Source organism: Hyla sarda, chromosome 5 (genome assembly GCF_029499605.1).
Source record: "Hyla sarda isolate aHylSar1 chromosome 5, aHylSar1.hap1, whole genome shotgun sequence".
NCBI lineage: Eukaryota > Metazoa > Chordata > Amphibia > Anura > Hylidae > Hyla > Hyla sarda.
The window spans coordinates 283,389,198-283,415,053 of NC_079193.1; the positions used below are offsets into that span (position 1 = coordinate 283,389,198).

General features: G+C 41.2%; 1 protein-coding gene across 4 annotated transcripts in view; it reads left to right on the forward strand.

The window, feature by feature from the left end:
• LOC130274057 (chloride channel protein C-like) overlaps nt 1–25,856 on the forward strand; it is a 245,721-nt gene that overhangs the window by 160,277 nt on the left and 59,588 nt on the right. For 2 of the 4 annotated variants that reach the window (XR_008844224.1, XM_056521886.1), the window contains exons 16-18: nt 12,279–12,369; nt 18,188–18,283; nt 23,815–24,054. Coding sequence is in view for 3 of the 4 variants with exons in the window: in XM_056521886.1 (XP_056377861.1) it covers nt 12,279–12,369; nt 18,188–18,283; nt 23,815–24,042 (415 nt within the window). In the remaining variant the exon portion in view is untranslated. Of the gene's footprint in view, nt 1–12,278; nt 12,370–18,187; nt 18,284–23,814; nt 24,398–25,856 lie in introns of those variants that run through there. The other 2 variants (XM_056521885.1, XM_056521887.1) reach the window with 1 other exon arrangement.

A 25,856-nucleotide genomic window follows, 5' to 3' on the forward strand; every position in this document is an offset into this window, starting at 1 on the left:
GCAAACAGATGCTCAAACCCCCTCTCTATGAATGGAGACCTGCTTTGGCACACTCAAGTCGTCTAAGTGGCAATTCCATTCTTCAAAACGACTCCCATGTCTGGGAACAGCTCCCCCATACAAGACAGTTAAATATTTTTAGCTTTCTTAGAATAAAATAGGCAAGTTATGTACGCAAACCATAGGTGCTGGATCATGTACGTGATGTACATGAGACAGAACCTCTAAATTATTTGGACAATCCTGTATCTTCACACAACTCATAGTGATAATCACTTGCCTTTTAGTATCTAGAGACTAGATAGCATGTTAGGTAACACTTATTACATTTAGCTAAAATGCAGTTGATTCTTTTTTGTTCCATTAAGTTTAATATTACATGTCCAAGTATCATAAAACAGCAAATAGATGATTGTTGTAATAGTAAACCACAAGGCAGTGGTTATGTGAGTGAAATAGGACCTTGATTAAAAATATGCGCCCACACAGTATGGTTTCCTGCTAAGCTAACAATCGTGAATGGAGCTTTGAGACATGCATTTCAAATTTGCTTCAATTTCATAAAAACAAGGATCAGTCTGATGTTTGCTTGCTATAAAAGCTAACTAGGTGGCCTGGAACATTAGCATCTCGGTCAGTTAATATTGCTGTAATTTTTGGAGCTGTTTATTGAGGTCCATATACCGGAAGAACCAAAGCACAAAACAGGTGCAGCAGCTTAGAATGGGCAATTCAGATTACAGCTTGCTATCGCGTATGAGGGACATTAGTAAGGTCAGTATTAGTAATTGCTAGGCATTTTCGTCATCTTTTCATCATTTGTAACAGCACTTAGGCTGGGTTAACGTATGTCCAGCAATGCCGAATCATCCGGGATTCCATAAGCTCGATCTTTTGAATTTGATTTGTGGCCTCAAATGCTGAAATGGGACACAACTCCACACCTCCAGCATAGTTACCCTGGCTTGGTTTTGCTAGATCAACAAAAAAAAAAAAAAAAAGAAGCTACATGCAATGTCTTTTAAGAGATCCTTGGCATTTATGCTGGACTGCGACAAAAAAAAAAATAAAAAAAAAATATATATAATAATGGAAGAGGATAATCACTTGCACTCACCGGTCTAGTGGAAGTCTGTGTTCCAGATTATCTGTTGTGTCGGGAGACGAATGGATGAGGGTGCTCAGAGGCTAATAGCCGTTTTCGCGCACGGCTGTGCGCGAAAACGGCTGTTAGCCTCTGAGCACCCTCATCCATTCGTCTCCCAACACAACGGATAATCCGGAACACAGACTTCCACTAGACCGGTGAGTGCAAGTGATTATTCTCTTCCACTATTATTACATTGTACTAGTGCTTCGCATCACTTAGCACCACGGCCACTGACACCGCTCTAATTATTCTACCATCCAGAAACACATTAATAAATGGAAAATAAAAGCAGTGCCCTCCAAACCCTCTACCAAATATAATATATATATATATATATATATATATATATATTTTGCGGCTGGCACCTCTGTGCATGTTGGGAACTGTCCAAGCAGAAATTTGCAATGGAGGCTTATTTGTGCTTTGGTCATTTCCCAACATGCACAGAGGTGACAGCAGGGAGCACTGTCAGATTGGAAATAACTACATGACTTCCTGTGGGGAATAGAGCCACTGATTCTGGAAAGCTTGAAAAATATGTAACAACCTGTATGACGTTCTAGCATTTGATTTAGAAATATTCATTTTTTTCTCTGAAATACCTCCTTAACCCCTTAAGGACGCAGGACGTAAATGTACGTCCTGGTGAGGTGGTACTTAACGCACCAGGACGTACATTTACGTCCTAAGCATAACCGCGGGCATCGGAGCGATGCCCGTGTCATGCGCGGCTGATCCCGGCTGCTGATCGCAGCCAGGGACCCGCCGGCAATGGCCGACGCCCGCGATCTCGCGGGCGTCCGCCATTAACCCCTCAGGTGCCGGGATCAATACAGATCCCGGCATCTGCGGCAGTTCGCGATTAAAATGAACGATCGGATCGCCCGCAGCGCTGCTGCGGGGATACGATCATTCATAACGCCGCACGGAGGTCCCCTCTCCTTCCTCCGTCCGGCTCCCGGCGTCTCCTGCTCTGGTCTGTGATCGAACAGACCAGAGCAGGAGATGACCGATAATACTGATCTGTTCTATGTCCTATACATAGAACAGATCAGTATTAGCAATCATGGTATTGCTATGAATAGTCCCCTATGGGGACTATTCAAGTGTAAAAAAAAATGTAAAAAAATTTAAAAGTAAAAGTTAAAAAAAAGTGAAAAATCCCCTCCCCCAATAAAAAAGTAAAACGTCCGTTTTTTCCTATTTTACCCCCAAAAAGCGTAAAAAACATTTTTTATAGACATATTTGGTATCGCCGCGTGCGTAAATGTCCGAACTATTAAAATAAAACGTTAATGATCCCGTACGGTGAACGGCGTGAACGAAAAAAAATTTAAAAAGTCCAAAATTCCTACTTTTTTAATACATTTTATAAAAAAAAAAATTATAAAAAATGTATTAAAAGTTTTTTATATGCAAATGTGGTATCAAAAAAAAGTACAGATCATGGCGCAAGAAATGAGCCCCCATACCGCCGCTTATACGGAAAAATAAAAAAGTTATAGGTCATCAAAATAAAGGGATTATAAACGTACTAATTTGGTTAAAAAGTTTGTGATTTTTTTTAAGCGCAACAATAATATAAAAGTATATAATAATGGGTATCATTTTAATCATATTGACCCTCAGAATAAAGAACACATGTCATTTTTACCAGAAATTGTACGGCGTGAAAACAAAACCTTCCAAAATTAGCAAAATTGCGTTTTTCGTTTTAATTTCCCCACAAAAATAGTGTTTTTTGGTTGCGCCATACATTTTATGATATACTGAGTGATGTCATTACAAAGGACAACTGGTTGCGCAAAAAACAAGCCCTCATACTAGTCTGTGGATGGAAATATAAAAGAGTTATGATTTTTAGAAGGCGAGGAGGAAAAAATGAAAACGTAAAAATTAAATTGTCTGAGTCCTTAAGGCCAAAATGGGCTGAGTCCTTAAGGGGTTAATTGATGGATGGAACTATAGTAGCCACAGTAGGTTTGTTATATATTCCTATATCCTTTATTTTTACACCTGTGTACTTTGTGATTTTACCGGTTTCTCATAAGGAGGTTTTCTCTTTAGATGAAGTCTTGATTTTAAACATATTTATTGTTTGTAAAGTAGAAACTTCCGACTTCCTCAATTAATGTCTGCAATAAAACAGAGTCCATGTGCTGGTTAATGATGGAGTTACTTGATCGATGGGCTCAGGAATAGTAATTACTTAATTAGGTGCATATTTGTGGATGAAGAACTACAGTGAGATTGTTACCAAGCCGCTGAAGTAATGGAGTTGAGGAACAAAATGCTTTTCATCTTTACTAGACCAAAACAGAGGAAGCACATGTCACTAGAGGGACCTTAATCCTAATCAATAGTGTTGCTCTCGAATATTCGCAATGCAAATTTTATTCGCAAATATCGCATATTCGCGAATTCGCGAATATAGCACTATATATTCGTAATTATGAATATTCGTTTTTTTTCCATAGTACACATCACAGTGATCATCCCTCTCTGCTTAAAGCTTGTGTGGTGTAAAGAAGGCTCTAATACTACTGTGTGAGATTGGCTTGCGAATTTTCGCACATGTGGAAATTTGCATATGCTATCTATCGCACGAATCGCTTCATTAAACTCCATTTTACAGCGTTCCAGGCTATTGGAGACCTAAGATGGCGGATCCACATGTGAGTACATGGGTCAGGGGATTATGGGAGGGCGGGAATGAAGGTAGGCGGGCTGACCCTGAATCACATGTGAGATGCAGCCTATCAGTGTTCACTGACCCCTGTGATGTCACAGCCCCTATATAATCGGCAGCCATCTTGCCTCTCTGCATTTCATCTATGCACTCAGATGGAGAGGACGGGACTGTGTGTGTGTGTGTGAATAGCTCATACCACAGTGTTAGGCTGGGTCCACACTACGTTTTGTCCCATACGGGAGCGCATACGGCAGGAGGGAGCTAAAAGCTCACGGTTTTAGGTCCGGTTGTAAAAGCGCATACGGCGCAAAAATGAGCCGACCGGACCGAACGTTTCACTCCGGTCGGCTCATTGAAATGAATGACATACGGGAGCGCATACGGTTACATACGGGAGCGCGAGGTTTTAGCTCCCTCCTGCCGTATGCGCTCCCGTATGGGACATAACGTAGTGTGGACCCAGCCTTACACTGCAACTGCTAGTCACATCAGCATTATGGAAAGGCAGGAGTGCAGAGTGCTGTGCTGTTACTCTGAGAAGGATCACTGATAGCTAAACCTCCTATTCACGTTATTGAGCATTGCAGCAGAGAGGGGCAGATAGCTGTCAGCTGCCTCATACAGATCTCCAAGCTGCCTGAACTTTCTGAAGCATCTTATCTCCTCATTTTTCAACCCAATTGAGTATTTTTTTGCTCCACAAATCTTCTGCTGCTCAGAATTGTAGTGCAATTTAGGGTTTAATCCCTGGAATAATTTTTTTTTGTGGTGCGGCACTGTTGGGTCCTGCTGCTGTTCAGAAATAAGTCATATTAGTGTGGACTTTAGTGCCTTTTTACCATTTTTCACCTGTTACTCTCTCTGTGCTAAATTCAGTGTTATACCACACGTTATACACCTGCCGGTGTATAAAAAAAAAAAAAGGTTTTCCTGCGTACAAATACGCTTTTCCAGTGGCCTTATCATTGCAAAGGGCCTACATACAAGCAAATAGAGTACCACATACTACCTTTTTTTCTGTCTCTGTGCTAAATTCCGTGTTATACCACACGTTATACACCTGCCGGTGTATTAAAGAAAAAAAAGTTTTTCCTTCGTACAAATACGCGTTTTCAGTGCTCTTATAATTTCAAAGGGCCTACATACAAGCAAATAGCGTACCATATACTTCCTTTTTACCTGTCTCTGTGCTAAATTCCGTGTTATACCACACGTTATACACCTGCCGGTGTATTAAAGAAAAAAAAAGTTTTTCCTGCGTATAAATACGCTTAACAGTGCGCTCATCATTGCAAAGGGCATACATAGAACCAAGTAGTGTACTATTTACTACCTGTTATTCTGTCTCTGTGCTAAATTCAGTGCTATTCCACACATTAGTATACACCTGCTGGTGTATTTAAAAAAAAAAGTGTTTTTTCTGCGTAGAAATACGCATACCAGTGCGCTCATCATTGCAAAGGGCAAACATACAACAAAGGAGTGTACTATTTAGTAACTGTTATTCTGTCTAGGGCCTATATACTTTGAAAGGACAGCCGTAAGTAATCGCCTGCTGCTATTCTATACCCTCATAAACGCACTAAGTATGTCAGGCAGGGAAGTGCCAGGATGTGCACAGAGAAGGGGCAGAGGCCTACATATATCAGGCAGAGTTGGCAGCAGACTTGGGGCGAGTGGCAGCAGGAGTCGCAGCAATAGGCCAGAGCTCCCGTTAATACCCATCTCTCCTCGTCAATTGGCTTGCACACTCATCCCCATCATCACAAGCGACATCTGACAACCCCAGTCAAGAGTCGGTGGGTTCCTCAGACACAACCCTCAGTTGGCATGGCCCGGGAGCAGTCCCCGTAATCCCATTGCCTTTGTCCTATGCTGTTCCCTCTCCCAAAGAAGTATCTCATGCTTTGGGTTAAGCTCCACTATTTAGTGAGGACGATATAATAGAGGACAGTCAGCATCTAATTGGCAGCCAAGAATGTGAGGAGATATGCGTCCTGTGCTCCGCAAGGCGGGCAAGTATTGATGCGGAGAGTGACGTGTGAGGCGGTGTTTCAATTGTTCAGGGTCCTGAGGCAGACACTGTTGTGGAACACGAGGAGGACATCAGTGACGTGCACACATCTTTTGATGATGGGAGCCGGGTGCAGAAGCCGGGGCTTCATCATCATCAGGAGAAGAGATTTGCTCTTTGTCTATGAGGCAGCAAGGCGGTAGCACGGTTGGCAATCAGCGTGGTGGTGGCAGTAGTGAAAATTCAGGAGCCAAACGTGCCAGGGGGAGACCACCTGCTTCGTGGCAAGCTACCATTCAGGGAGGTAGTGGAACAGGGGTTTCTGGAGACGGCGCCAATAGCAGTGAAATAGTGCGAACTGCGGGTGGGAAAATCAGCTACTCTGCGGTGTGGTTGTTCTTCTTAAAGAATCCGGAGGATCTTAGCTTAGTCACATGCAAAATCTGTCGGCAGAAAGTGAAGCGTGGCCAGGGTCCCAATCTCGGCACCACGACCCTGCGTCAACAAATGATTCGCCACCATAAAGAGGCTTGGGATAACCGTGGCTCCGAGGTAGTAGTCCAGCCTGCCGCATCACCCAGTGGCCATCCGCTCCCTCCGTCATCCAGCCAAGGCTCCACCACCTCAGCCGAAGGGAGCATTGTGTCAAACCCTCCTTCTTGTGCTCCTGCTTCTTCCGCTCGTAGTCAGCCATTCCGCCAACAATCGATCGGCGAAGCCATGTCCAAGAGACAACAGTATGCGCCCACTCATCCAACGGCGCAGAAGTTGAATGTGCTCCTGTCCAAGTTGCTGGTATTGCAGTCCCTCCCTTTCCAACTGGTGGGCTCTGCAGCTTTCAGGGAATTGATGGCTTGTGCCGAGCCGAGGTGGAGAGTCCCAAGCCGTCATTTCTTTGCGAAGAAGGCAGTACCAGCCCTGCATAAGTTTGTACAAGAGAAGGTGGGCCAGTCCTTGAGCCTGTCGGTGTGTTCAAAAGTGCACGGCAGTGCCGACGTGTGGATCTGTAACTACGGGCAGGGACAATACATGTCTTTTATGGCCCATTGGGTAAATGTTGTTCCTGCACAGCCACAACAGCAACTTGGACAGGTCACACCGCTTCCTCCTCCACGCTCTGGCTCCCAGGCAGTTGGTCCTTTTACAGTGTGCGCCTCCTCCTCCTCCTTCTCCCCCGTGTCCTCGGCCTCCACTGCATGTCCAAATCTCGGTGGCCCTTCATAGTACCACGTGTGTAGGGCACAGCGGTGTCAAGCTGTCCTTCACATGGTTTCCCTTGGCGAACGGAGTCACACAGGGGAGGAACTACTAAAGTTCATTAGGGAAAAAATCCGAGTATGGCTTACTCCACGAAATCTGGAAATGGGAACCATGGTGACCGACAATGGGAAGAACATTGTGGCCGCGCTGCGACAAGGAAGTGTGAACCATTCGCCCTGCATGGCACACGTGTTGAATCTGGTTGTCAAGAAGTTCATCAAGTCTTCACCCCATTTGCAAGACGTCCTGACAATGGCAAGGAAACTGTGCATGCACTTCAGCCACTCGTACACCGCCAAGCACACTTTGCTTGAGCTGCAGCGTCAGAACGGTATCTCACAACATAGTCTCATTTGTGACGTTGCCACACGTTGGAATTCCACCCTCCATATGTTGGACAGACTGTACGAACAAAGAAAAGCCATCATGGATTTTTTGATGATACAAGCAGATAGGAGTACTCCCCTGTGTAACTTCAATGTGAACGTGTGGCAGCTCATACGTGACACCTACCGTTTGCTGAGGCCCTTTGAGGAAGCCACATTTTTTGTTAGTCGCTCGAATTCCACTCCTAAATTTACTCCAAAAAATGATTGAAAACATGGCTGGTCACGGCAATGGAGATGTTGCGCCTACATCAGAAGGCTACATGAGTCCTGTGGGGGATGAACTGGAGGAGGATGATGAGGGGCAGAGCGGAGCACAGTTTACGGTGGATGAGATGGCCGGTGTTTCTGGTCATTGGGCAGGAGAGGAGGAGCAGGAGCAGCCAGAGGAGCTGGAGGGTTATTACGAGGGAGGTGAGACAGAGGACCCAGACACACCGTGGCAGTATGCAGTGGAGATGGAGGCAGGTAGTCCCAGCGATTCACTGTCACAAATGGCACGATGCATGCTGAGTTGCTTGCGTAGTGACCCCCGAATTGTCAAAATTCGTCAGTGCGATGACTTCTGGATCTCCACCTTATTAGACCCTCGCTTCCGGCCCAGAATGGGGGCCTTTTTTACACCCACTGAGAGGGAGAACAAACTGACCTACTTCCGGGAGCTTCTAAGTAGTCGGTTGCCGATGCCTATCGGCCACATGGTCCTTCCACTCGCAGGTCTGACTCGGGGGGCCCTCTGCGCTCACCTTCCACTGCCACGGCCTGAGTCTACAGTCGCTGATGAGTAGCTTCCTTCAGCCGCATAGTGAAGCTACTCATCAGCAGCAGGTGGACATGGAGCAGGACCTGAACCAGCAGGTGGTGGCTTACCTCGACATGACCCTGCCAACAACCGTTGAAGATCCGCTGGACTTCTGGGCAGCCAAACTCGATATCTGACCGCAACTAGCGGAGTTTGCCCTGGAAAAGCTGTCCTGCCCGGCCAGTAGTGTCTGGGGGACATCTATGCTGCCTAATCTGGGGGACAACTATGCTCCTAATCTGGGGGACAACTAAGCTCCTAATCTGGTGGACATCTATGCTGCCTAATCTGGGGGACATCTATGCTGCCTAATCTGGGTGACATCTATGCTGCCTAATCTGGGGGACATCTATTCTGCCTAATCTGGGGGACAAGTATGCTCATAATCTGGGGGACATCTATGCTGCCTAATCTGGGGGACAACTATGCTCCTTATTTGGGGAAAACTGATGCTCCTGGCCTTGGGCCTATAATTTTTTGAAGTTCAGCAGTAGCTAAATATATGCTTAATGCAAATGTCAACATTGATCTTTAAATGTAAGGGGTTATGAAACCCTCTTGGGTACTGCAAATGACTGCTCCAGACTCATTCTGTGTCTTTCACAAACTACTTGCCTTCCTGGTGCCTCAGGCCTTGGGCCTATAATTTTTTGAAGTTTAGCAGTAGCTAAATACATGCTTAATGCAAATGTAAACATTGATCTTTAAATGTAATGGGTTATGAAAACCTCTTGGGTACTGCAAATGCATGCCCCAGACTCATTCTGTGTCTTTCAGGAACTACTTGCCTCATTGGTGCCTCTGGCCTTGGGCCTTAAATTTTTGTATGGTTAGCAGTAGCTAAATACACACTTAATGCAAATTTCAACAATGATCGTTAAATTCTCGGCGCTCTGCCAGGGCCTTCTCCTACCCCGCCTGGGCCGATCCGAGGACCTTACTAACCAACTCACTAACTAATCCAGTCGCTTATAGCGACGGGCGGTGTGTACAAAGGGCAGGGACTTAATCAACGCCAGCTTATGACCCTCACTTACTGGTAATACCTCGTTTTAAGATTAAATAATTGCAATCCCAGATCCCTATCAGGAACTGGTTTCAGCATGCAACACGCACCTGTCCTTTAAAGATAGAGACACGCTAAACCGTTCAGTGGAGCGCTAGTGCGACCCAGGACATCTGAGGCCATAACACCCCTGTTATTGCTGGATCTCGCAATAGCGGGTGCTACCAATGAGAAATCTTTGACAAAAATTTCTCATTCTGTTGTTTTTGGAGGTCTGTGTCCTTCAGGCAATATATGGGTTACTGATGGGGCCTGGGTCTGTTAATTTCAAATTTTTGGATAGCGGGTGCTACCAATGAGAAATCTTTGTCAAAAATGTCATATATTGTGTTGTTTTTTTTGGGGGGGATTGTGAAGCCCTGGTGTGCAGTGTACTAGTGCATCAGCCAACTCCACGCTGTGCCATTCAGCCACTAAATGGTCTCCTCTTGCTGCCAACATGTCCACGCTATGTCATTCAGTCACTATATGGTCTCCTGACACTGATGCCACCACCAGGCTCTGTCATTGTGCTGCTGTGCGGCAGTGATTCTAAGAGCGATGCCGGTAATCTGCATGCTATTCTGAATAACAGTATTATTTCACTACCCCAGCACACTCCATATGCGTTTTAGGACACAGCAAAGTGTTCTATACCCCTATAGAGGCTGTATGTAGGCTAGAAATAGCCTTTTTTAATATCGATTCACCGCGAAAATATTCGGATCGAAATGAACTTTTCGGGAAAATTCGGCAAATCGGCGGAATCGAATTTTTGAAAAGTTCGCTCATCTCTAGATCCAGCATAAAGTATATCACAAAGAAGTGTCAAATATATATTATATGTCATATTCCAAGCGATGATTGGGTGAACAGCATTTTGATGATGTGAGAACATTACATGTGACATTGTCAATGTATTAAAAAAGATCTGAAATTCCTTGACATTGACCCAAATGTAACAGATCCTTCTTACTGTGGTACAGCTTGACATTCTTATATTTCTATCATAAATATTCAGTTTCCTTTTTATGTTTGCATATGCTTTTATGAGTAGCCAAAATGTGCTTGCGTTTCCTAAAACACTTTAGCTAATTCTCAGTGGAAGCCGCTTAGAGCACTGCACTTCATTACCAACCAACAAAACTGCTGAAGCAAGTAACTGCTGTTTTAAACTATTTTCCAATCAGAAAAAAAGTTACATCTCTATAATGTGTTCAGGCTTCATAGGAGAGAAGTTTGTGGGCCATGGAATACAAACTTTTCCAGCTCTTTTGCTCCGGTCTCCCAATAAAAGGTGTCATATCCCATAAAAAGCCCAAGTTTACAAGATGTTCTTGCATTTTCACTGTATTACACAGGGTGGAAATATCTGTCGGTCAAGCTATAAAGGGCTTTAAGACTGTGATACCCTCTTCTGAAAAATGAAGACCATGATTTAGGGCGAGGGATATGACTGCGTTCTGTAATACATGTTATATTGCATTGCTTACTGCCTGAATGGGAAATTATAGTCTTTGATTTACATTGCGAATTACTTCAATATATATTTATAAATAGTTCATCAGTATATGTGTTTTTAGATGCAAATACATAGTAGAAAGGTTTGTTTCTTAATAAGAACTCGTGAGTGGCTTTATATTTGCAACAGAGCAGGCAATTCTAATATTTCTGCAAAGATTTTAAAGGGGTACTCCGGCGCTAAGACAGCTTATAAGAGTCCTGAAGCGGGGTCCTGCTGCTGGGGACCCCCCGTGATCCTTCACGCAGCACCCCGTTACCATCAGCCCCTGGAGTTTGTTGGCTCCGGGTCCGATGACTGCCGATCACGGGGCCGGAGTATTGTGATGTCACGGCTCCGCCCCTGTGTGACATCACGCTCCGCCGGCTCAATGCACGCCTATGGAAGGGGGCGTTTACAATTCCCTCGCCGCATTACACTGTCCCGATTGTAATAACTGAACTGTCAATGTAATTCACAAATGTGGTAGGTCCTTCAGCAAAGAATACTTCTTGTAGCTACTTCGCTCTGGCTAATAGTTGAGGTTCCTAAACTAGGGACCACCCATTAACAAATCTGATTATTGTTCTTAAAAATTAACCCTTAGGTAACATATACATTTTTTACAGACACCAAAATTAATACTTGCATTTTTTTCTGGTTTAAGCACAAAGCTGGCTTTCTTTCGGCAGGATATTGAAATAATTGCATGACTTATTTTTCCCACTTGTTTCCAATTGACTTAATTTCAGTGGTATTACCATGCCATAAGTTATTCATCAATTCATTATTGGCTGATTCAGTTGGGAGTTCTGTAGAGCAAAGCCGTGTTGCCCTATTTAGAGAAGGTATGTTATCACTTCATTAAAATGCAAGTTCCACAGAACTCCTTGAAATGTTCACAAGTAAAGTAAGAGCCAGAGAACAAATGTGGGCAATTCTCTCCCTCCAAATGTTTTGGGTTTAGGTAATAATTTAATTTAATAAATATATGAAGCTGTTTGTTATTGCTGAACATAAGTTTGCTTGTTTTTTTAACAATCAGGGGGTCATAGTCGATAATATGAAAAATATGGTTTACGTTAAACAGCAGACGTACAGGGATGGAGAACATACACTAATTAGATGATAATTGGTCTCTATAATCTACATTGATCATGATAAATGAATATAATTTTTATAGGACGTGTGAAATGGGGATTTGTTGATGCGAAATTAGATGTGCTCTATAATAATTCATTCACTATGTCACTTTGATGCTGGTCCATCTGCATGTTATAAAGTGTTGGTTTATTGAAAATAAACACTTTCAGAACTTGCTTGAACCAAGAACAATAGTTAGCTCAACATTATGTGACTATTTAGTTGTATTGTCAGAATGGTTCATGCAGTTTCATAAATTTCTGTATTTCTTCCAATTTCGCACAGGTTGGAGCTGTACATGCTTCTTTCCAACAGTCATATATTTCAAACAGAGGAGGATAGTAATACATGCAAAGCTGTACTTAATTACCAAGAGGTTAGTGATTGAATTCTACAAACGTGAAGAAGTCTGGGAATTGCTTGCATTTCTTCCACCAAGTGTCTATGTTCTCCCCATCTTCTTCTAACCCCAGACTCTATTCTTTGGTTTGTGTTATTAAATAATATAAACACTTTTCTTCACTGTAATGTAAGAAAGGAAGAAGATGGTTGGGGATTAAGATAAGGAAGGAGTGGGTTAACTGGTCACAATTAAAAGGTGACTGGCCAGAAAATGTTGACAGGATGTTGAGGAAAATGGATGGAGCGTTTTCCTATGCTACCTACATGCACACACACACTATTTTACAACCCCATAATTTGACTTCCTTATGTACCCTTTTCACTTACCATATCATGATCATTTGAGAATATGTATAGCTGGCATAGAGAAATAAAAAGGCTATGTTAAAACATTAACTATAGACAAAGGGAGACAGCGCTCCTAGTGTGATATCGTAAGATAATCAAAAAAGGCTATTGGCAAACTTGCTCACCGATGTTGGTTGTACTGAGACCAAGTACAACAATGGTGTAGGCATAAAACCCTGGACGGGTGAGACTCGGCAGCCGCTCCTGGCAACACAGGGTGAAGCAAATACAGATCCCTAACCAACAAATGGGCTTTAGGTAAATCAAAAGAAAAGAACCAATGTCTCTGTGTATCACAAATTACCAAAGTCACAACATATAACCACAGACAGTCATTATGCAAAAAGTGTACAACCTTTATTAGAGTAATTATTAAAAACACATAAAATGGAACAGGTACAAACAGATAAAAATAGGCGGCTCAAAAAAGTGGTATAAAGCTGAATAGCAGTGTTGAAAACAATTGATTGGACAAATGCCTAAATGGGTATATATAAAAAGCCTGCTGTAAAGTCATGTAAATATGACCAATATATGAACAGGTCTACCCACAGAGCTGTGCACCAGTGTAATTATAAGCTAATCATATAACTAGGGTTACCCATATAAAAATGCAAATCCACATAACAGATAAGGTGCAGTGTCACCAATACAATAAATGGGGTACTACCTTGTAGTGCACATAACTACTGCCAATGTATTGGCAGGTACCAGCCACCACAAACAATAGCCCACAATACAGATAGGTATAACACCGCACATCATCCGCGTGGAAAACCAGGACAACCCTTACCACTGAGACCGCCACCCCAACGCCGTTTCGCATAAAGCTTCTTCAGGGAATGAGCTGAAGAAGCTTTATGCAAAACGGCGTTTTGGGTGGCGGTCTCAGTGGTAAGGGTTGTCCTGGTTTTCTACGAGGATGATGTGCGGTGTTATACCTATCTGTACTGTGGGCTATTGTTTGTGGTGGCTGATACCTGCCAATACATTGGCAGTAGTTATGTGCACTACAAGGTAGTACCCCATTTATTGTATTGGTGACACTGCACCTTATCTGTTATGTGGATTTGCATTTTTATATGGGTAACCCTAGTTATATGATTAGCTTATAATTACACTGGTGCACAGCTCTGTGGGTAGACCTGTTCATATATTGGTCATTTTTACATGACTTTACAGCAGGCTTTTTATAAATACCCATTTAGGCATTTGTCCAATCAATTGTTTTCAACACTGCTATTCAGCTTTATACCACTTTTTTGAGCCGCCTATTTTTTATCTGTTTGTACCTGTTCCATTTTATGTGTTCTTAATAATTACTCTAATAAAGGTTGTACACTTTTTGCATAATGACTGTCTCTGTGGTTATATGTTGTGAAATACAGATCCCTCCAGGACAGCACAGGATAGAGCTGGCGCACAAGACTTGAAAGGTAAAAACTGATTTATTTTACCCGGCATGCAACGCGTTTCGCTGGATAACCAGCTTCATCAGGCATGCCTGATGAAGCTGGTTATCCAGCGAAACGCGTTGCATGCCGGGTAAAATAAATCAGTTTTTACCTTTCAAGTCTTGTGCGCCAGCTCTATCCTGTGCTGTCCTGGAGGGATCTGTCTATGTTAAAACATCGGTATTCTTCCAATTAAAGGGATATATATATATATATATATATATATATATATATATGTACACACACACACACACACACACATAGAAGCAGCGCAACCCAATAGTGCAGGTGGTAGTATTGGTGCAAACAGGAAAAATATCTAGCCCAGGTCACCGGCTGTGATATATAGCCAAGTCTAAAAAATGATCCTGCAGTACTCCAGCATAAGGTGAAGCAATTGTGAGTTTCCACTACCACTGCAGGTTTCCTCAAGTAAATCTTCAGGCAGGTGCATAAAAAACATATTAAAAAACTTACTTTGCTCACTCCCTGTCGCTGATGTTTTCACAACACCTTGGTCCTGTTGTGTAGCATTTCCGCCATATGAACATAAAATGGCCCACTCTGCCAGTCAATGACCATAGTGGTGTCCCACCTCAGCCACAGATTGCCTGAATATGCAATTTCTTTTGTTCAACCCAATCTCAAAAGTGCTGTGCTGCAGAAATGGGGCTCCATAAGAATGGTGGCATGGGGGAGTAAGGAAGGTAATTATAGGTTCTTTTATGTCTTAGAACCTGTCTGAAGAACATTATAAAAAAAAATTGTTCCCCAGGGTGCCCCCTTAATTATTCAAGTTCCACCATTGGACATACTAACCATGGTATCCTATCACCACAATGCCACCACCCTCTTCAACAACTACTTCAAATCCTAGTATCTAATCTATTAGAGCATGTATACAATAAATAGATAAATACATACAATACCCTTGCATTGTGAGCCAACATAAACACATTTAGAGGGATACTCCTGCCCTAGACATCTTATCCCCTATCCAAAGGATCTGATCGTGGGGGTCCCGCTGTCATCACATCTCCTGCTGCGGGAACCCATCATTCTAAACAAACTGATTAGAATGCCGGGTGCGGCATGGAGATTGTGGGGGGTCCCAGCGGCGGGACCCCCGCCATCACGTATCTTATCCCATATAAGGGGATAAGATGTCTAGGGACAAAGTACCCCTTTAATCTATGATGATGTTGCAACATTAGAATGAGTGCTGTGGTCAATTCAAAGAGCTGATCAATTGATTTTCTAGCCTAAGGTTTATCTATTCAGAAGGTAAATACTAAGGCTGATATCCCCACAGATTTAATATTAATGGCTTATCCCAAGAATAGACTATCAATTTTAAAAGTGTGGATAACCAGTTCAAGGGTGCAGTTGCACATACTGGGTGTGCCACAGATTTAACAGTGTTCGATCTGCAGCATAAGATCCACAGCAAACAGGGTATAAGTGAATGTACCCTAATGTACCACCATAGGTACTGTACCGGCTGCCATTTCTTGCTGTCACTGTAGGAAAACAGAGTTATAACTAAAAAATGTTTAGTCTGAATCACGATTAATTCTAGATAGTAAAATAATCCACTGTTATGATTAGGTATGTATAATAACTACTATATCTCTTAATAGTATATAAGACAAAGCATTATGTACAATTATAAACAGAGGATCATAAGATGTAAGAACTGCTCAAATGGGGACAGATGACATCTTTAAACAATGCTTCTCATTGTGCCATACTATAATATATTTTGTATTTGAATTTCTAAGATTGATTTGAAAAGCTACAGTATGTGAAGCAAGTTTATCATGGACACTTTATGTAGGACAAATTTCACTGTTTGTTATTCAGATTCTGATTTTCTTTTTATTTTTGTTTGTTTTCCGCTGGCTACAAGTGAATGACTTGTAGAGGGATACATTCTGTATGGTTACAATGTTATTGTCTCAAACACATGAGGAATGTCAAAACGATTTGAAAACAGTAGTAAATGATCAGTCACCGCCATATACATATACACCCGATGGAAGCTTGTAAATTCTTCAAACTTTATTCAGCTTTGGAGCAGGTAACAGGAGCAGTGCGGGAGAGAGGATTGGCATGTGGGGTTGGGCAAACGGACCATGTTCGCGCTGGATCGCGCTTCGTCAGGCCCCTGAGGGAACACGCTCCGTTTGCCCATCCCCCCACGCCAATCCTCTCTCCCGCACTGCTCCTGTTACCTGCTCCAAAGCTGAATAAAGTTTGAAGAATTTACAAGCTTCCATCGGGTGAGTGCTCCGATTTATTCTTCTACAAAGACTGTTGCCCAGGTTCTATATTCACTCGTTCAGCACCACCCGTAGCTGAATACAAGGAGTGCAGGATACGACCGCTGCCACAGTGGGCACTTATACAAAGAGGCTCCAGCAGTGCCAAGGTTCCTTTTCTCGCTACAATTACGTTTAATAGTTCTGTACTTACAACTAAATCATAGTTATGTTTGTGTAGTTATCTACATACACAAGGGCCCAAAGGGGCCCACAAAAGCCCTTTCTTTACATCCCTAACCCATTAAAAAATAACTTTTTGTAATCCAGATTAAAAGAAGAAATAATGCGTGTAGGGCAATTCCTGAACTTAAAATATACACAGCTCACCAGATAAAGTACTTCATGTAATATTAGCAGACTGTCTACTTATGTCTAACCTGTAACGTTTTATTGTGGGAACAACCCATATACATTAAACATCCACTATCTAAAAAATACCCAATATCACTGTCTGCAGTACAGCAACATATGATTTGGTGATAGATGACCTAAAACAACAACACACAAACACATAGCCCCCCTGAGGTCTAGGGCTAATGGGCATTCTCCCTGGACCTCTGAAGAAGCTATTCGAAGTAAAACATTTCGGAGGGGGGGAGGGGGGGGCATGTGTGTTGTTTTAAGTCATAAATCAATAGATCATATGTTGCTGTACTGCAGACTGCGAAATTTTGTATTCACATAGTGGATGTCTAATGTATTCGGAGTGTTTCCACAATAACAGGCTACAGGATAGCCATAAGGAGACAGACAGTGAAATGATATTATATGAAGTACTTTATCTGGTGACCTGTGTAAATTTAAAGTTCATGAATCACTTTACACATACAATTTCCTCTTTAAATCTGGATTGGAAGAAACAGTTTTTGTGGTCACTGTGTGTACTGCGGCCGTGACCGCTGGTCCAGGATTGAATGAAATTGTTTTATTGTATACAGTGCAAAGCGTTTCGATTCCGAACAGGGATCTTCATCAGGCCTGATGAAGATCCCTGTTCGGGATCGAAACGCGTTGCACTGTATACAATAAAACAATTTCATTCAATCCTGGACCAGCGCCGTCATTGAGAGGAACTCTTCTTCCATTCATTCCTCCATATACATTTGCATATTGGCCACTTTTGTACTTAATTTGTGCTGCCACCACTTTTACCATTATACGTTATACGAGAGACTTTATGGGTATCCTGTGTGTATTGGCTGTACCATATTTATAATGTTAATATATCTACTGTGTTCCCCTACCGTATGCTTTTAACTATGTCCGATTGTATATGTTTTTAGGGGAGGATTCTTCTTGTTGTTCTTTGTAATATTTTGTGCATATTTAATAAACTTCATATTTTTGGGATATCATTTGTGTCTACTTTACTATACTATGGAGTTAAGGTTTTTGTAGGTTGATTAAGACCTCCTAGGACTCTGCACAATACTATAGTTTATTGTAAGGCAAAATAAAAGGAAAAAAATGATCTTTTTTCCTTTTGTTGGTCTTAAAAAATGTAATTCTGCAGATGTCTGAGGCTTAGAATTTGCACGGTCTATTTCATACAATACCCATAAGATCTCTGAGTAAATGGTCATTCATCTTTGCTTTGCTTTGAATTCATTGGGATGATGATCTTTCTTTTCTGCTTCTCACACATATCTTATCTGGACTTCTCCAGGTAACGGTGGAAAAGCTGCCTGATGAGGCTCGAATGAACACATTGCTTCACAAATACTCTACAGACCCTCAGTATCAGCAACTCTTCATCAATCTGGTAAGGACAGAGCCAAATACGAAAACAAACATTTCCTCTGTGAACAATGTGTTTGTTATATTTAAATCATTTGTTTATGATGGCTGTGTCAGCCTCACTGATTTACATAAACATTGCCAAACCCGAGACTTTACATTTTCAACAAAAGTAGCTGAGTACAAACAGCATTCCTGGGTTTTAATTCATATTGTATAAACATAACAGATGTTGATAAAATGAGCCAGAAAGAAAATACAACAAAGAAGGTTATGAGAGTGCCTTGTCTATTAAATGCATTCCAGATTGACATAGCGATACCAGGTTTGTAGATCATAGATAATTTACATGTCATTTCTGTCTGTTTTGGTAACGTTCAGAAAATATGTAAAGTGCAGATCTTTTTCTTAAGCAGATGGATACTTTGTGACGACCTTTTAAATCTCAACAATGTCCTTTAAACTGAGGATGAACGTTAATTTTCCTTAACATTACAACATGCCTAATGCTTCAATTCAACAATCTTTCTGTTTTACATACAGCCAATAAATGGTCTCATTAAATATGACAATCTAGTACTGCTGTAGTTAGCAGTGGCAAAAAAAGCATCGTTTGGCATCAGTGGTCCTTTGAACTGAAAAGCACACCAGCTATGGACTGGCATCGTTTTTAGTTGGAATTGACACCTAATTCTGGTATAAATAAAACCAGAAATAGGTGCTTCCTGAAGATCTGCGGAGCTTTACCGAGTATTGTTTATAGGTGTTTCAGTGGCCCTTGGTCCAGCTAAAAAAGAAGAAAGGCTCTGGTTATCACTGCAGAAGATGCTATGGGATTTCTAAACTTTTACAGAGAAAAAACAAATATAATAATAAAACAATATATAAAAAATTATGTTGCATTGTATGTTGTCAAGTACATGAAGGATTTTTTTTATTGTGGGAAAAACTGCCCATTCTGTTTACATTAGAGTCCAGGTTGCTCACTAACAGTAGGAATGGCGCTCTTTGGATGTACATTGAACAGGTTCTTTAGTTCTCACAACCACCCACATCCTTCAGCACAGTATACTTTACTATCAAGGAAATGAAATAGACTGTAAAGTGGTTTTAAACATATAATATATTACTGCCATAGAAAAAAAATCGCACTGCTTGATTTAATTCTCAATTTTAATACTTGGATCCAGTCCAGTCACAATAGCTGAAGGTAAGCCTGTGGTATATGGTTTAACAAACCTTGCTTTCAGCACTTCATTTCACAGTTCGATTCACAGCATAGAAGGTAAGGTTTCATCTGTTCTCATGGGCACATTTGGCTTGGTCAAGTTGCAATGTGCATGGTGCAGTGTATTAGACCATTTCATATTACTTCTGACAAGGAGTTTTCAGAATTACACTATAGCATCATATAACATTAGGATCATTATATTTTACCCTATACCTGAATATTTCATAAAGTCTGGCTACATTTATTCCCTTTATAAACATTTTATTCACTGAGAAATACTTAAGTAGGAATTTATTAGGCTATTTCCACCAATTATAGGGCATAGAAAAGTCACAAATTATGGTGCACAATATATTTGTCTGTAATCGACCGGGGGACAGGGAGTGTGAGCCCTAAACTGACCCTAAAACTGCTCTCCCTGCCTTCTTGCCCATCCACCCTAAACGGTGGATCGACAACTGGGTGGCGGTCCCTTCCTGAACTAAAGTGCAGGGGCCTAATAAAAACACATACTAATAAATAGTCGGTCACAAACCAGAAACATAACAGGAACATAGAACTCCATAGTATAAAGTTCAGAGGACACAGATCAGTAAGTAGGTACAGAGGTCATGAACAGAGGACATTATAGATCATGAACAGAACTGCAAAGATCTGAATAAAGAACTAATAAACATATAGAGATCAAAACACCCGACAGGAAAACAGATAAGTCTAAACATACTCCAGAACAAAACAGGAATAAGCTTATTCCCCTAGAAAAACTTCCGGTAGACACAGGAATAACAATAACCTCTGAGTTCCCACGGACAGGTAAACGGGATCTATCACTAAACAGGAATTATCGCAATCCCACATAAAACCTCCAGTAGACACGGAGTCCCCATGGACAGGTAACAGTGATGCCTAGATACACAGGATATATTTATAGAACACTGTTCACACTGAACACAAGACTGGAATAATCGCAATCCCTTCAGAACACCTCCAGTAGACGCAGGAATAACAATACCATCTGAGTCCCCATGGACAGGTAACAGGGATGCCTAAATACACAGGATATAATTATAGAACACTTTTCACACTGAACACAAGAAGTAGCCATTAATAATAAATCCAAATAGACTACTGGCCAGTGGCACACTCCACAGTGTGGTCAGAAGCTGACCCAGTAGGAAAACAGAAATATAAAAACACAGAACTTCATAAGAACGGATACAAGAGAAAACACAGTGTGAACAGACACATAGCAGAAAAGATATACAAATCCTAAAACCAACTATACAAACACAGATTAAAATCCACTATAAGCATGCCACCTAACCATGGCTAAAGCCAGAAAATAAAAAGTGCATGCTAAAGCAAAATAGTAGATTAAAAGCTCAAACAAAGTGTTTCACCAAGAGCTCCATGCAGCATGTCCAGCATCTTAGCAAGTTTGGATTTAAAGAAGTCAATCACCAGCCCTGAAGCTAAGCTGAGCTGACTATAAATAGACACACCCTAGGAGCTATTGGATGAAAAAGCCAGAGGCATTAACTATTCCCTGGCCAGGGAACATAAAACTGTTCACATACAAGCAATCAAATAGCTGTGTGTGAACACAGACCATGACAGACATGCCAATATGTTTGCTATTATTTGTGACCCAGAGGAAAAAATCTTGTTTCCTTAAAGGGGTTATCAATCATTTTTTTTTAAGTATGCCCTTATCTGTACTATATAACTAAACAAACCTGTACTCACCTTCTGTGTGCCAGCGATGCCTCTGGTGTCCTGCGATTGTCTTCTGGAGGAGCAGCCTGACTTGTTGGCCCCGGGAAGCATCCATTGATGCTCAGCAAATTGCTGGCTACAGCGATCTCCTGGCTCAGTCAGGGATTCGCTAAGCAACAGTGTGACACATTGGGTCTCGGTGCTTCCTGGGCCTGACAATCATGCTGCAGCTCAGAAAAAGGTTCGCTGCAGGGACTGCAGCAGGACACTGGTGGCATCGCTGGAGTCCAGGAGGTGAGTAAATGTTTGTTTTGTAATATTCTATAGAACGGACGCACTGTTAACCACCCCCAGACTTTTTACATTTAAACAGACCTGGTGCAAGGATTTTTGCCACCCTAGGCAAAAGCTAATTTTGCCACCCCTTGACCCCGCCCCATGGGACCTTCCAATGTATGGAGGCGCCTTTGCCTAAAATGTGTTTCCCATAGACACATTTATGACTCATGTCTAGTACATTATCTTATTTCTTATGCTGTATGACACAAATCTCTCTCTCTGGCAGAAATCAGGCTTGCACTACTTAGCACTAGTGGGTGTGGACAAATAACTTACCAGCCAGAAGATTAGCAGTAGATAGCTGGTAGTGTACGAAACAAGTGTATGGGGATTGTAAGAAAGTGGTAATAATATCATCAGGTCAAAACAGAATTTTTCATTTTTGTATAGAATAATTCTTTTTGAACACCTATTGTAATGTCTGTTTATTTGTTTTTGTATTTTTCTGTTTAGGTGTGTATTCCCACACTGGTTTATTCTGAGCAGTTTGCTATTCTCCCTGGTTTGGGAATGGTTAATGCTCAGAAGCATTGAGATCTCGGGTGTGTCTATTTTAACCAGCGTTCTCCTGCATTCTCAGCTGGTTATTTTGTGCAATAATGCTACTATTATGTCTGTTTGTGCAATACTCTTAACAATGTCTGCTTGAGCATTTACTTTGTACTTATCTTGTGTTTTTATCTGAGTTTTAGCCATAGCTAAATAGTCTTGTTTATTGTAGATTTTAGTCTGTGTTACATTTTAGTCTATGTCCATTCTGCTTAGTCTGTGTTCACACTGTTTGAATCTTGCTTGTTACCCGAGCTCTGTATGTTATAATTCCTGTTTGGTATCCTGGAGTCTATTAAGACTCATATGGTTCTGGTCTAGAGTTTCATGTATTATATTTCTGTTTCCTACTGGGTCAGCATTCTGATAACACGTGGAGTGTGCCGACTGGCCAGTAGTCTATTTGGCTTTTTTATAATGGCTACTCCTTTTGTGGAATGGGGTGTCCTGTTTGTATGTTCTGTGTCCCAGTGTGAACAGTGTCCTATGTTTCTGATCAGTTTATTGTCTCACTTTCAGTTCTTCTGCTCATCCACTGCAATTCCTGATTTTTGCTGTATACTCGTTTTGTCTTTTTTGTTTTTGGGAAAAACTGCCATTGCAGTTTTTGAACCAAAGCCAGAAGTGTATTCAAGAGGAATGGCAAATATAAAGGAAAGAGTTATACTTCTCCTTCCTACTGGATTCACTGCTGAATTTGGCAAGAAAAACCTATAGTGGCAGATTAAAAAAAAAAAAACGCCAGTAAAAAATCTGTATGGAAAGCTAGCCTAAGTGTACGTTCACACATACAGGATCCTGCGCATGATTTGTAACTGCCAATTAGGAGCTGTGCTCAGTCATTTAGTTTACACTGAAATCTGCAGCAGAGAATCCTGTGCATCAAATCTTGCGCATCAAAATCTGCGTACGTGTGAATGTACCCTAAAGGTAGTAAGTACTTGTAAAGTGACTATCTGCATTTGAGCAGCATGTTGTTTTTATGTAAATCAGAAGAGATACATGGGAGTTTTGGATGCAGCATAACTTGTGGTGCTACACTGTTTATGGAACTCCCAATAACTTCAATGGGAGTTGCAAGAACTGCATACCATTCAGGTTCTGTCACAACAAAAACCAAGCAAAATAAAAAAACACACACACATCAGACAACCTCTTGTAACAAGTTCAAGCTTTAGCTGCCACTAGAGGGAGTCTAGAGGGCACTGCTTACTATTTTATTATTAAAAAATAAAGCTCGTACTGTTGTATGGGGCTATACTGTTGTATAAGCATATTTATATTCAACAATGACTTTTGGCCTAATTAGATTAAAGGGGCATTTACTTTACAGAGGACAACTCAAAAAAATATAATACACATACGTTTTTTGAGTTTTTCTGCATAGGTGTGAAATCACCGCTAGGAAGATTCTGGAACATGACACGTGTTAAAACTTTATAACTGTGAAGACAGTAGATGAAAAACAAGGCTGGTTTTATTTTATTTTTTGCAGTTATTTTCATTACAAGTACGGTTTACTTGTAGTAAAAATAACTTTTTAAGCGTACTTCAGCACATGTAGCAAAAAGCTTATGGCACTCTGGCACTAGGCAACACAGGGAAACCTTATCGTGAAATACACTTCTGAATATTAAGCACATAATCAGTTTGCACAGATGCTATACTATGTCTGATATGATACTATAAATACTGATAACCTATAACCTTTCTTTCTACAGGAGCCATATATTAATAAATCTGCTGTCTCTGTACAAGCTCATTTCTCACTTCAGCGGGCTTACATTGTGTTTCGAACATTGGGACTTCGCCATCTCATAGTTGTAGATCTTCAGAACAAGGCACTTGGAATGATCACCAGGAAAGATCTCATATCTCTGCGGCTGGAGAAGAAGTTGATTAAATTGGACTCTGGAAAACTGGATTCAGATGAAGAGCTGTTACAATAAAATAAGGAAGAGGTATTCTGAGGCCACAGTGAATGAAGTGGAAAGTATAGGGATATTCATCCTTACAGTAGTTGAGATTACTGGTGAATGATGATAATAAGTATGACACAACTTTTTGTTACAAAAGCTAGAACATATTTTATGACTTTTTTTAAAATCTGATTTGGATCGAAAGTGAAAAAAATACTGTATATCAAAAACGACTGTATCAAAACAGAGCATAAATAATTCCTTATTGTTTTCACATATTTCATAAGGAGTATCTCAGGCTTTAAAACAATTAACTTTCAGCTGCAGGTAACGTAACTTAAAGGGGTATTCCATGGGAAAAAAAACATTCTTTTTTTTCATATCAACTGGCTCCAGAAAGTTAAACAGATTTGTAAATTACTTCTATTAAAAAATCTTAATCCTTCCAGTACTTATCAGCTGCTGAAGTTGAGTTGTTTTTTCTGTCTGACAACAGTGCTCTCTGCTGACACCTCTTTCTGTCTCACCAACTGTCCAGAGTAGCAGCTAATTTCCATAGCAAACCTCTGTGCTCTGGACAGTTCCTGAGACAGGGCAGAGGTGTCAGCAGAGAGCAATGTTGTCAGACAGAAAAGAACAACTCCACTTCAGCAGCTGATTAGTACTGGAAGGATTAATATTTTTTAATAGAATTTACAAATCTGTTTAACTTTCTGGAATTAGGGGTTATCAAGGGCAGGACATATAAACATTTATATATGTCTCTCGCTGCTGTGCCAAATCTCCTACTTTCCACATAAAGTGCCAGCAAAGCCATTTAGTAACTTAGGTGGATACTGCTTCGACCATGGGCCATTCCTAAGAGGAAAACCAGGAACAAGGAAGTAGTGGTGATAAATAGGACCAAAAAGCAAATGGGAGGGCTTGGGGTAGGTAAGTATTGTTTGTTTATTATTTTTGCACTATCTCCCAGCCACATATTTTTCCAACCCCTTTAAAACTGCACATTTTTAGTTTTATATACTTTTTTCTAGTACTATGCATGAATTGCATATGTGTGCTAACAATTACCTTACTGGTAGCTTTATTTCTCTTATATTATTTCTCTCAGTCTGGCTTGCATACCATGTGACCGGCTTTCTGAAGGCCTGAATCTATGTATCCACTCTGTAGACCAGAAGTTACTTACTTTATGCATTTCTTTTAGATACTCAATGCTAGTCTCATAGAAGTGTATACAGAAATGACTTCTGGTCCATACAGCAGATGCTATGGGATTCAGGCAATCACAAAGTTGTATAGTATTAGAACTAGACCTGAACCAATGGGGGTAATATGAGGGGAATTTAGCTACTGGTAACTGTGAGCATCACTGTTTAACATAAGCAATTTTTTAAATTATGTAATGTTAAATGAAGCTGAAAACTTTTTTTTAATGTTGCCTAAATCATGGGTCATTGGGAGATCCCCAGCTGCTTCTCATTGCCCCTCTACCCTTGATTAATAGCTCTCTCCCTTCCTGGATATAGGGAGAGATCTATAGGGAGAGAGTGCCGCGATGTCTTTAGGTAGCATGAAACTGAAGACAGATTACTTTTAAGGGGAACCAAGCATTAGCTTTTACCATTTTTAGCAGGACTAGGTAATTATAGCCCCCGACCCAGGGGACAACTTACGGGGAGGCGGGGGAGACTTACCAACTTCATATCCTCACATCCCCGGGGATGGTGAGGATAAAGATTTTACCATAAATAATGTGTTGCCAAGCATTATATATGGTAAAATCTAATGCTTGGTTCTCTTTAAGGGTGCATTCCCACCTGGCGTATACGCAGCGTATTTCA